The 13,761-nt window shown below is 45.8% G+C and overlaps 1 protein-coding gene across 3 annotated transcripts in view; it reads right to left on the bottom strand.

Annotated features, from left to right (window-relative positions):
• Nucleotides 1–13,761, bottom strand: part of DOCK2 (dedicator of cytokinesis 2) — a 323,398-nt gene that overhangs the window by 49,677 nt on the left and 259,960 nt on the right. For all 3 annotated transcript variants that reach the window (XM_033180268.1, XM_033180267.1, XM_033180269.1), the window contains one exon: nucleotides 5,015–5,100. In XM_033180268.1, coding sequence (XP_033036159.1) covers nucleotides 5,015–5,100 — 86 coding nt within the window. The remainder of the gene's footprint in view (nucleotides 1–5,014; nucleotides 5,101–13,761) is intronic.

The raw sequence follows: 13,761 nt of genomic DNA, 5'->3' as shown, positions 1-13,761 counted from the left end.
AATTACTTATTCTGTGCCAGACACTGTACTAGTTACTTTTCCTAAGAAATCCTCACAGTAATTCTGCTAAGTGAGAATTATTCACCCCATTTTGCAGGTGAGGAAATGAAGGCTGAGAAAGATTAAAGGACCTTCCCAATATCGGTCTGATAGTAAGCTGAAGTGGTGACGTTAAGAATCAAGCCAATCATTGTTAAATTTAGGGGAGATATTTTTCCCACAGAGAAACACCACAGCGTGTTCTCAGGCATCTCAAGTAGACATTATGCAGGCCATGCGATTTGAATCTGTCTCCTCTCCCCATGGAACTGTAACTGTCCAGGGGCCCTTAGGAAGGTAAAGGTAAGAAAAGCAAGGACTTCTGAGGGTCATTTCCTCCAAGAAGCCAAACCAGGCTGCAAGAAGGTGACATCTCAAACTGTGGCTGTGATAAGACAAATCCATCTTCACTCTGGGAAAAGCAACTGTTCCCTGGCTCTCAATGGGAGATGCAAATGGCTCTGTGATTTAGACCTGTCTGGCTCAGCCACAGCTGTGCATGCCTCCTCCTGGGACAGTCACTTCTAGCCCTGTGTGCCACCCTGACAATGCAACAAAGCTTCTTCCCAGTGTTTGGTGTGTGATTTTGTAAAGCTTTCCAGGGCAGGAGACATCTCGGGGTCTGAGCTTGGCCAGATCTGAAGTTCTCACCTCTGGTCACATGACAGAATCACCAGGGGAGCTTTTACAAAGCCCAATGCCCAACCTAGGTCAATAAGTTTGGAATCTTTGTGGGTGGGACCCAGGCAGCAGTGCTTTACTGTTTACATTCTCTAGCAGATTCCGACATGCAGCTCACATTAAGAACAACTAGTTTTGTTCAGGGCTTTGCAAACTTCCATGTGCATGGGAATCACAGGGGCATTGTGTTAATAGATTCTGATTCATCACATCTGGGCTGGTTCCTGAGCAGCTGCCTTACTAACAAGCTCCCAGGTGATGCCAATGCTGCGGGTCCATGGACCACACTTGGAGAAACCAGGGTTTAGGAGAAAAAAGGTCTTGGCTTGCTTTCTTTCTCTATTATTTATGCATGAAGACAGAAAGGTGCTCAAACCATCTAGGATTGTGAAATGGATGGGAACATTGGCTAGAAATGACCCATCCATCCACTGTCCATCCTTCCACTCAACATGTGGCATTCTAGAAACTGTGGATTCAGAGTTGCAGGAGATCACAGTCTAGCATGGGAAACATAGATAAAAATTAATCATAATATATAATGATACTACCACTTATTGAGTACTTCCTGTGTTCCAGACCGTATGCTAAGCCTGTTTAACTGTCTACCTTGTAATCCCACAACAGAGTATGAGTGACAATAACAAAAGCTTTGGGAATCATGAGAGAATGTAGCTAATTCCTCACGCGGTGGAATGAAGGGTGGTGGACACTTGCCACACTGCTTCTGCTCCTGTTGGGGGAGGACTAGAGGGGGCTCACTCCTCCCTGCAATTGATTTGCACTTGACATTGGAGGCTTTTAGAGGGAGGATCCCAGACTCCTCCTCTCTGTCAGTGTTAATGAAACTGGACTTTCTTTCATTCCTTGAAATGAAATGACCCGTGACAGGTCCTCTTCCAGGGACTGAAAGGGTCTAGGTAGGACAAAGGCCCAAGAATCCATCTGCTTCAACCTTCTGGTTTCCTCACCACTTCTAGAACTATTCCCAGGAATCAAATACAGAAAAGCAGGGGAGTGTCTTATGACTCCATTCAATGTGAGACTTACACTTTCAGATATATGTGGATCAATGAGCGTGGGTTCCAAGGAGAGCTCTGCGCGTCGGGAGAACTGGAGTGCTGTGTACAGTTATATAGCTTGTGCACTGCACAGAGCACATGAGGACCGTGCAGCCCCACTCCATGCCTTAAACCCTGTGTTCCTATGCAAGGCTGCAGTTGCCACAGGGAGAATAGCTCACCAAGGCCCCATCCAAGCCATGTGCCCACAGGACTGTATCTGCCCAGTGGGGGCCCTGTGTATCAGTGGAGGACCTTAAGAATCAAGCCAATCACTGTCAAACTTAGTGGAGATATTTTTCCCACAGAGAAACACCACAGCATGTTCTCAGGCATCTCAAGTAGCCCAGGGGAGAAAAGATAGGTAAGCCCATGGCTTCAAATAACTACCATGCTATCCACCTGTAAGTAATACAAGTTGACTGTCCCCTATTTGAAAATGTGATATTCAAACTTTCTGAGCACTAACATGACAATCAAAGGAAACGCTCACTGCAGCATTTTGGAGTTTGGATTTTCAGATGAGGGACACTTAACTATTAAGTATAATTATTTCAAGATCTGAAAAACAAATCCCAAATTCAAACTACTTCTGGTACAGAGCATTTCAGATAAGGGACAATCTGTACTACTAATAATTAATATTGCTAGACTACCCACTCAGTATCAGAAATTGTGCTAAGCACTTAACATGATTTTTCTTATTTAATCCCAACAAAAACTCTAAGGGCTTGATAATATTTTTATCCCCAATTTTCAGATAAGAAAACTGAGGCTCAGAGAGGTGAAAGGAAGGAGCAGGCACAGGGGCCCCATGGATGTGCCGATGGGGCCCTGGCTCCCTGCGTCGGATTTCATTCGTTTTGTGTAAAAATCATTCACACGTCTATTTCAGGAGAAAAATAATGAGCTGTCTTTAATTTCTTTGACCTCTAAGGACTCCTTTTATAAATAATCACTCAGGAAGGATTTGAAAACCAAGCTGATCATCTGAAGACCGCTGCAGAGCCCCATCTGCTTATAAAAATGGAAATTGCCAGCACTGTTCATGGCTTCACTTCTGGTCAATATTTTGATTTTCTTGTTTAGAACTTTAAGATAAGCACTGATTCAGCCAGAACATTGTTTATTCCTTCCCGGATATATCAGTCTCCATATCCACCTGAGGGGCAGACAGTGGGTTTCTCCTTCTGGCCAAATGGCATTTGCATTCTAAGTGTTCAGTGAGGGCCATGCACGGTGACAGGAAGGGGACAGGGGCCAGCTGCGATGGCACTGCCTGGGGCGCCATCCTGTCCTCTGGGCTCTGGCTGTTTGGGCAGGGTGGAGAGGCTTATTGTGGGGGTCAGAGCAAGGCCTTCAGTTTTCTTTTCTTGTTGAAATTAAAATATTCAAAAAGGATTGAAGAAAGAATCCAAACCAGAGTGATCTCAGAGAATCATACAAATCAGAGAATATACAGTTAGCGGGAAGTGGGGATGTCTGAGTCACATTCCTGAGCCTCAGGAGAAGGCCTCACGGGAGAAAGGGGTAATTACCAAGCTGTCAAACACAGAAACTGGGAGCAAGGCCTGGAGATGGAAGCATATTTATGAAGCATTTACCTGCTGTGTGCCAGATGCTTTATACTTATTCAGTTCTCAGAATAACCACCGGGGCGTTATTATTCCCATTTCAGAAATGGGGATACTGAGGCCAGACATATGTGATTCCTGTGAAGTCTTGCAGCTGCTAATCGGTAGAGCCAGGATCAAAACCCAATGTCTTTCTCCAAAGATATACAAGCGGCCCATACGCACATGGAAAAATGCACAGCCCTGTGAGTGTACTGAAAATCAATGAATTCTACACATCGCGGAAATGCGATTCAAAACCACAATGAGGTATCATTTCACAACCCCCGGGGTGGCTGTAATCAATAAGACAGATATTAACAAGTGTTAACAAGAATGCAGAGAAACTGGAACCCTTATACACTGCTGGTAGAAATATATACGGAGCTGCCACTTTGGAAAATAGTCGTTGTTTCTCAAAAGGTCAAATATAGGTACCATATGATCCAGCAATTCCATTTCTAGGTATATACCCAAGAGAACTGTAAACGTTATGTCCACACAAAAACTTGTACCTGCATGCTCACAGCAGAATCAATACTCATAGTCAAAAAGTAGAAACAGCCTAAATACACATCAACTGAGAGATGAATAAACAAAATGGGGTACATCCATATGGTAGAATATTATGTGGCAATTAAAAGGTATTAAGTACTGAAACATGCTACAACATGAATGAGCCTCGAAAACATTATAGGCAAGACAGAATGCAGAGTAATGGTGGCCTAGGGCTAGGAGAGATGGGGGAGTGTTTGTGAGTGTGTGCGTGTGCGCGTGCGTGCGTGCGCGTGCGTGCGTGTGTGTGCGTGTGTGTGTGTGTGTTGGCAGAGCAGTGGCTAAGGGGTGCAGGGTTTCTTTTCAGGAGTAATGAAAATGTTGTAAAATTGATTGTGGCGATGGTCACATAGCTCTGTGAACATACTAAGAATCAGTGATTGTACACTTTGGGTAAATTGCATGGCGTGTGACTTACATCTCAATAAAGCTGTTAAAACAATGTCCTGACTCCAAGTCCAGTGGTCTTGGGCACTGTTCTCTGTCCACTGTCTGCCCCTGGCCTGGCCACTGGAGTCAGGCAGAGCTAGGTTCAGGATACAGCTTGTCCACTCCACTAGCTTGTCATAGTTTCCTTGAACAATGTGCTTACTTCCCTCAGCCTCAGGGCCCACCTCTGTGAAATGGGCATCGAAGGAAGTAAGTGTGATTAAAGGAGGCATTACATAGCACATTGCACAACAGCATGCTAAGTTAGTATGTGTGCTCAATAAATGTAGGTCATGACCAACATCTGTCAAATATTTAAACAGAAAACAAAGGAAAAATAGCAACCATATTCCACAGTTAAGATGTGATGAAAGTAGACATTTTGGTGGATTATTTCCCTCTTCCTGACACAGCAAAGATTCTTTTCATCTGGCTCATTGTGTCAGTTCCAAACAAATGGCCACTCCAGAGAGAAATGTGAGGTTTCTTCCAAAAATGGAGCTTTGCCGATACCCATGAGCCTCTAGATCGATCTCCAGGGGAGGACACAACCACTCAGAGCCCCCTGGAGTTCTGAGCCCTCCCACCTCACCTGACCTTCACAGGCTGTTCCTGCACACGGGGCACTGAACTTACATTGACTCTAGCAGCTGCATGTACTGCTCGTCGCCTCGGCCCCCTTCCACCTCGTGGTCCAGCTTCAGGATGATTTCGTTTTCAAACTGAAGATGCAGGAGACAAAAATCAACAATAACATTAGAAGGCTGAGGGCTGGAATTAGTCAATTCATTATTTCAACCAAAGCTTTAGGGAACACTCATTATTTCCCAGGTTGAGTGCTGGGATCTGGGAATGCAAAATGGAACAGAATACTATGTCTGCCTTTTTGGAGTGCCCAGAGAGTGGAGGGGAGCCATGGGTGATGAGAGAGGGATTGGCGGGGGGAAGAAAGAAAGAAGAAGAGAAGAAGAAAGAAGAAAGAAGAAAAAAGGAGGAGGAGGAGGAGAGGAGAAGGAGAAGACGTCAGGGAAGACTTCTCACAGCACATATCATTTGAGCTTGTTTTCAAAGGTTAAGTAGAAATTTTGCAGAAAGAGGAAAAGGGAATGGACATATTTCCTGGACAGCTATTGTTTCTGCCTGCTTGGCATTCCTTCATTCCTTTCTCCATATTTTGGTGATCACACCAGTCTTAACAGGAGTCCTTGGGGCTCTGGTGGGCTGAACATCCCTCCCTAATTCCAGGTGTGGAGACCTGACACAGGCCTAGCTCCTAATCAACATATTTTATCACCCAGGTCCCAGCATTAATAAATGTCTGGACTGAGACAGTGAGACCCTAAATCTGAGGCTTTATAGGAACTCTTAGCAAAATGAGTCTTTCTGCTCAACCTAAAGATGGAAGGTCATGAGCCTGAAGCTGCTGCTGACCACAACGAAAGAGGCTGTCTGAGAATTACACCAATACAGAGGCAAGCAGAGAGCAGAAGATACAGAGAGACAGAGACCTGATGCCATATGTGAGCCCCTGCATTCAGTCACATCTGATGCTTTCCCATTCATATGAGCTGATCTGTGTATATATCAGCCAGTTTGAATTGGAGTTTTGTTCCCTGCAACCAAAGAAATGATGAAAAATACTCATAGGACGTGGAGCAAATGTCAGGTCTTAGATAAGTCAAGACTGGTGACAATTGTAATGATCAGAGATCAGATTAGGTAAGTGATCAGAAAGCAAGTATCCATCTACAGTTCCACCAACTGGCATTGAAGCCACAGAATGTTTTGTCTCCCTACTTTCCATGTTAAGAAGCATTTCACCCACTGGAGTGCATGGCTTATTCAACACATTGTTTTGAAGTCACCCTGTGTCTTTTTAACATGATTTTGATGCAAAATGGTTTGTACTGTTTTAGTATTATACCCTAAAGAGTCCATCCAAATCATGCAGTCCACACTTCCCTCATTTTACCATTAAAAAATAAACTGGCACCTGGAGAGGGAAAGGGGAGCTTGGCAAAGGTCACCAAGACCAAAAGAGGATTTGAGGAGTCCTGGCTTCTAAAGCGACCTGTTGACATCCGGTCTTCATAATACTTCATGAAGTCTGGAGGTCACGGATCACCTTTAAATGTGACAATGCACGAAGAGTGGCCAGCCCTTGCTTGGTATAACCCACGGTGTCAGTTATTATTACAGGTGAAGAAGTAGAGACTCAGAGAGTTTAAGTGACCTGTCTAAAGTCTCAGATGAATGGCAGAGACCTTTGGCAGGCTCTTTCCCTGCGTAAAGGACAGAGCTCCATGGAGTTGGAATCTTTAGGTGATGATAAGGCAGGGACCACATTTTCTCTTCCCTCTGGTTCACACATCATCCGTGATGCCATTGTTCCTTCACTTTTGTGCACAAAGGGTCTAAGGGAGGGACCAAAAGCTTGTGCTGATACAGCACAAATGCCAAAGAATTTCTCACGAATTGCCTCAGTTGGGGAAGACTTATTGAAGGAGATATACCGGGCCTGGAAAGATAGGTAGGACTGTGATAAATGTGAAAAGGAAGGCATTCCAGATGAGGGAAATGGTGTGAGCAAAAGTGTCAAGGTGGGACTGTGTCAAAGATGAGGACAGTTGTTCAGCTTAAGCGGAGAGGATGGATGGATGGACAAACAGAAGGAAGGAAGGAAGGAAGGAAAGAAGGAAGGAAGGGAGGGAGGGAGGGAGGAGACACCTAGATGAGGCCGAGTGCGGCAAGGGTCTAGACTGCCAGTCTGCAAACGAGTCACACCCCTTCTGTGGTGCATCCTGTCAAGCATTATGTCTGTGTTGAATATTATCCAATATCAAGGACTAGGGACTATGATGCTTAGAGATGTCTTCTCTGCCAAGCCTAGAGCAGGAAGAAATACAGCTGAGGGACTACACAATAAGTCTGCTGTGCGGCTGTCTGGCTTTAAATCCCTCCCTGCTTCCCTCTGCCATCTTGGGAAAGCTGGTAGGTCTTTCAAATCCTCAGTGTCAGGATTTACATCAGGAACCGGCAAACATTTTCTGTAAAGGGCCAGACAGTAAAAAATTTAGGCTTTGCAGGCCAGATGGTCTCTGTGACAACTACTCAACTCTGCTGCTATAGCACAAAACCAGCCCTAGACAACACATACACAAATTGGCATGGCTGTAGTCCAATAAAACTTTATTTACAAAAGCAGGTGGAAGGATGAATTTGGCCTGTGGGCCAGCGTTTGTCTACTCCTTATCAATACAACAGGCCTAACAGTAGTACCTACAGTGTGGTGTAGTTACAGGGCACAGAGATTTTATATGTAAAGCACAAGCAAAGTGCCGAACATTAAGTGTGTGCTGTGCTCTACTGACTTGTCATCACCACTAATGTTATTGTTATTACTGCTGAATGTTACCAGAAAGCAGCGCAAGGGGGGAAGAGCAGCATTTTTTCTTGTCTGAGGGGTTCACTGGGAAATGCTGGCATGATTCTTCCTGGTGAGCTGAACTTTTCTTTGGAGCAGAGAAGTGGTTGAGGTAAATAAGCACTTGTCTCAGCGTCACAAAAGAGCCTGCCAGGAGGGAAATTACAGAGTGCCAGGGAGTGTGCAGAGACAAATGATACCACACCACCATGCCTGAGCCCTTGGGGCGAGCTGGAGGGGTAAGGTCTCAGTCAGGCATATCCCACGGTCAGTGCTGTGCGCAGAAATGGCTATGATCACAGTCCTCGGCATTGAAGAGACTTGGTTTGAGTCTTGCTTTGACCTTTTTCCCAGCCCTATGACTTTAGCCAAGTTAATAAACATTTCGAGGCTCATTGTGCTCATCTATTAAATGGAGATTTGAAGCAGCATCTCCTTTGTAGTGGTACTGTAACAAATTAAAGGGCAAACACAAGTAAAAGGCACTTGGCACACAGTAAGTGCTCAATAATTGTTAGCAAAGCTCATCAAGCTATTGTCGTTGTGTTGTCATTGTCATTATCACGGGCCTCATACTCTCATTTAATCTTTACAACAGCCAAGGGAGAAGAACATCATCATCCCCATGTTACAAATGAGGAGGCTGAGGCAAAGTAGGACCTTGGTCTGGAGTTCCAATGGATGGATGAACTTGAGCTAGGGTAGGCCCAAGGTCCAACACAAGAAGGTGCGCCTGGCTGGGCACGGTGGCTCACACTTGTAATCCCAGCACTTTGGGAGGCCAAAATGGGTGGATCATGAGGTCAGGAGTTCAAGACCAGCCTGACCAACACAGTGAAACCCTGTCTCTATTAAAAATACAAAAATTAGCTGGGCATGGTGGTGGGCACCTGTAAACCCAGCTACTTGGGAGGCTGAGGCAGGAGAATCACTTGAACCTGGGAGGAGGAGGTTGTAGTGAACCAGGATTGTGCCACTGCACTCCGTTCTGGGCGACAGAGTGTGAGACTCTGTCTAAAAAAAAAAAAAAAAAAAAAAGGCTCTCCCAAACATACACTCCATCATGATACTGCAACAGTCCTTACCCCCAACACTGTCACCATCCAGAGCTGAGGATGTAGCTCTGGCTTCTCCAAATTACTGCCATTTTCATCCACAGCTACACGACTGCATCACATCATTGACCTCTTACCCCACTGCTGTGAGGTGGATGTTTGCTAATGAGTATCCATTGATTTCATTGGGCCACTACAGAAGTCAGATTCTACAGAGGCCCAATACAAGTCTTAAGAAGCTCTAATCAAGAAAAAAGGAGTGGACTCCAGGAGCCCAAACCTCCTGCCTGGGCCTCCCTCTTCCAGAAGAATGACCTGATATGGGCCTCGTGTTTGCTTCATGCCTTCCCTGCATTGCTTCTCTTGCCTCTCCTGGCTGCTTTAGAACATCTTGGCTATTTTTATCATCTTGTTTTCCTAGAATGTTTTCTGATTGGAGCCCAGCCCTGTAGAAGTGTGAGATTTGGGGAATGATTGCTCTTCCTCACATGTCTGGTGCTGACTCTGACATGGGAAGGGCAGAGATGGTTTTAGAGGCCTGGATGTCAGGAAGATGATGACGATGACATCAACACCAGTAAGTCTGCTTTTGACCTCCTCTGTTATGAAATGCCAGTTATCCTGGGTGGAAAGAAGTAGAGTTGGGAGGAATCTGGAAAAGAGAATGTCATGTGAGAAGGGGTGTCTGGAAGTCAGTGCAGCTTTCTAATTTTCTTTGAGTTGCCTCTAATTGTTCCAATTCATTCCCGCAAAGAGCTTGGGATGGGAACCTCTAATGACAGTTTGATACCCAATTGACAGATGAAGAAGCTGAGGCTGAGAGAGGTTCAATAACTTACCCACATTTATTCAGCTTATAAGAAGTAGGTCTATCTGAATCCGAACCACAGTACCCAGAACACAGCAAACACTCAGTACAGATTTATTGAATTGATGTAATCTTTTCCATATTATGTTCTAAACAATTTAAATCACCAACTTACTCCATGCCAAGATGCAGTCTCAGTGGAATCTGCCAACATGGCTATCTCCATCTATTAATTCATTCAGTGAGCAATGATTGAGGTCCTATGGTGTTCAGGCACTGTTCTAGGTACTGCTGTCAGATGCTATCCCCTCTTCTTTCTCTGAGAGAAGAATTCTCTCTGGGATCTCCTGTCTGCTGAGGGCTCAGATCCCCATGCTGACTGGTATACAGTTCTGTTCTACCATCTGAATCTAGCTAACCAGTCTCCAAGGTCTCTATACCCCAGGACTCCCACTCATTCCCACCAATAGCATCCAGAAAACCTACATCCCCTCCTTCCACAAAGAATTGGCCAGCAAGACAGCTGGTCTACTCAGCACCAGGGGATTACTCAGTCATTAGCAACATTACTCTATGTTATAAAAACATTTGCTGGAATGTACCTCTCTGTGCTGATGTGGTTCCCCTGAATGCCTTGGGATGGGGGTCTAAATGCCTCCATCCATTCATTCTGGGAACACTAGTGCCCACAACGTGCATCTCAGATACCTGACAGGGACTGGGAGTTCAGGACTGAGAGACCACCTTTGGCTCTCAAGAGCTCACAGTCTGCTGTGGAAGACAGACCTATGAGCAGGTAATTGTGCTGTGTGGGACAAGTGTGATGACCACTCAACCCAGGCAGGACGGGGTACATTTCACTCTGACTAGCATGTGTACGGGCCAAGCCAGCCACAGTGGGGTCCATCTAAGGCCCTCTTTCTGTCCTTCCACAGCTCCACCAAGGGAATCATGTGGTGTACCAGGGATGGGACATCCAGTCCTAGACAGTGGACAGAGACCCCCGAGATGATGCACTCATGAGGGGTAAATGTCATCAGTCAAACCCATCAGCTGTCTATGAAATTTAGGTGAGAGGCAAGACAGGGAAATCTGGCGTGGAGGTTGCAAAAGAAACCCAGCGTAGAGAGAGAGATTACCCTGGAGTCGCCTCCTGTTCAGCCCCCAGAACCCCGAGCCACTGAGAGTCTAACACCTTCCTGTCCTAGTTCCAGCCTATGTATACTTGGCTTGAGCAAATCTTTGTCTCTTGTACCCAGAGGAACCACTGCCCCAGGAAGAAGGAAAGCTTTTCCCAAAATGTGAAGTCTCAGCTGAAGGGTGTCTAGGATCTCTTCAGGCAAAGATATAAAAGGAAGAGCCCATACAAAGGCATGAGAACTAGAGAACTTCAAGAAACTGGCATCAGGCCAGAGGGTTTGGTATGACCTGGAGAAAAGCCCCTGCTCAGTTTCCTCTTGGCTCTGCTATTTCCCTTAAGCAACCCACATTTTAGAAAGGGAACAACATGGTCTTCTGGGGGACCTGGTTCTTCTCTCATGGGATTATTTTGGCATCATGAACTAATGCCACTCTGCACACCAGCCCCCCTGGATTCTACACCCCAGTCCTGGGGTTCACTCTTGTTCTGGACATCAAGGCTTCTTGAGATTCAGCAGGGTGTCACCACTTCCCTTTCCTGGAGACGCCTTCCATGACTGCTTACTCTGAACCAAAAACCATGCCTGGGCCCACGTATCCCCCAGCTGAGCTCCTGTGAAGCACGCTGGCTGGTTTTCACATGGGCATCTGCCTCATTAGTCAGCCTGATTGTCCTGTCTCTTCTGATAAGGGAGCAGCGAGGAGAAGTGATTAGGGAACATGCTCAGAATGAACGCACACTGGAGTGAGGAGCCCAAGGAATGACTCCGTACAGAAAAAACAGGTGGGTGCATGCTACAGAGAAGCCAAGATACCAGAATCCTTTAGGGAAGGAAAATCATACTAGAGTGAAACCCTCTGAGGCCGCCAAACACATCTGTCAGGTCACAATCCAGGCAGCGACCAGGTCTTATTTCTTTCTGGGACATTGTACACCATCAGGCACTTGGTGTGTTTCTTTTGCACACCTGTTCCCAGGAACTCTTCTAAGGCACCTGCTGGCCTCAGAAGTGGGTCTTAGGGTAAGTCAAGTGCCTCTCATCTCATGGTGTGTGCCCTTCACATGGTCCCAAGCTGCATAGACCTTGCTCCCACTTAAAAGGCAGCAAATTCCAAGCTGCCTTCAAACATTCAATCCAAGCTTTCACCCTCCACTCCCCCTATCCCAACTGCTCAGATATGGCCTCTTTCTCCATGTGACCTACTCAGCCTGGTTTTTTTCAGGCTCTTCACAAAAAGGCAGCTGGTCACTAGCCCTTTTGGCACTAGAGTCCCTATAATGCTACCTCTCACAGTGGTATCATCACAGCAAACTAGTCTCTTACTCCTCTCAGAACACCTTTTTTTTTTTTTTTTTTTTTTTTTTTTAAAATCTGAATCCTGGGCAACTACTCCAACATTAAGCCTCATTTAGGTTGAAAGAAAATTCATTTTCTTACTGCTTTCCCTCTCAACTCCTTTTCTGAGCTTTAATCGAAAGCAGCCGTGCCAGGTCACATGCCATACCACCTGAGTTTCTGCACCCTGAGGTGCTCTCTGCCCCAGGTGAAGACCACAAATGTTCATCCTGACAACAGATAAATTTAAGACATAAATTTAAGAAATGACAGATCTGTTTGCCATGGAATGTCTCAGTGCCTTGACTGTTAATATGCACTGGGAATCTCTAAGAGGGGTTCCAATATGCAGTGGCTTCCAAAGGTATTTAACCTTGAAACCCTCTTCCCTGGAGCATCTTGTTGGATCAGTGCTCCATGGACATATTTAGGGAAAGCACTGCTCTAGCGGATGTCATTCAGCCAGTATTACTGGGAGATACTGGTGGCTGGATCGTGCGGGCTGCAGCATGGGTTTAGGAATCGTAGTGACCTGCTTGTTGCAGCCTTTGTTCTGCCACTTTCTTGATTGTGACTTTCAGCAGATGACATCAGCTTTCTAAGTCTCAGTTTCTTTTCATCTTTAAAATGGGTAAGACGAGATAATGTTACCTACTTCATAGAGTTGTAGTTTAAAAAAGACTGCGTGAACTAATAGAAAATAGGTGTCATATGCCTGATACGTAGTAAATATCTAAAGTCAGTCATTATAATCAACCTCATCATTATCGTCATTAGATGCAGATGAGGAAGATGAAAAATGCACAGAAATGAGTATAAAACAAGGCAGTAGATAACAGTCATATCTTAGAAATCAAACGGCCGGAATGCGGAGAAAAGACCTCCTAGGTGACATGGCATTTGGATGGGCTTCGCAGGATCAGTAGGAGTTTAGAAGGTGTTGGGAGGCAGGGTTGTGACTGTGCAGAGAAGTAACGGAATGAAAAAAATGCCCGAAGGACACCCACAGAGGCAATGCCATTCAGATGGGCTGCAGGGATGGTGGAGAAGAGGTGAGGTGGGGAGAGTTGGAGAGGATGACTGAGACGTTCCTCAGAAGGCTGGAGCCGGGAGGGCCGGGGATGCTGGCTAGATGGTGTGGGCTTTATTCTGTGGGGATTAGGGTATGAATGGGTAAAGGAAGGGAAATATCCCTAAGGATCTTAAGGAAAGGCAGTTTGGAATCTGCTGCCTTTTAAGTACCCGTTTTAAGGCAGGACATGGTAGGAATAAGAGGTAGACGCACTGGGGGAGAGAGGAGGGTTAGAAGCTTGGTTAGAGGTAAAACTTAGTGAGGATGTGGGGCAGAGAGGACAGGGGGTGAGAACCGAGGGAACTGCTCAGGCAGCCTTGATGGGACTTAAAGACCAACCTTCCTAAACAGGGTAATGTCACTGAACAGTGCCAGGAGCCAATTGTGGCAACTGATGCTTCTTCCACTGCCAGAGCTCCCAGCGTGACCAGGCCCAGGAAATGGACCTCATTCTTCAAGTTTGACCAGATATTCAATGACAACATTTGGGCAATGGCTTTTATGTTGCACAGAGGTTCTGGAGCCCTCCATGCTGGGGTCAGCGTCC

Source organism: Trachypithecus francoisi, unplaced genomic scaffold, assembly GCF_009764315.1.
Source record: "Trachypithecus francoisi isolate TF-2019V2 unplaced genomic scaffold, Tfra_2.0 Lachesis_group2, whole genome shotgun sequence".
Taxonomy (NCBI): Eukaryota; Metazoa; Chordata; class Mammalia; order Primates; family Cercopithecidae; genus Trachypithecus; species Trachypithecus francoisi.
Note: the sequence above shows the minus strand (reverse complement) of the source record. Positions and strands in the feature narration are given on the sequence as shown.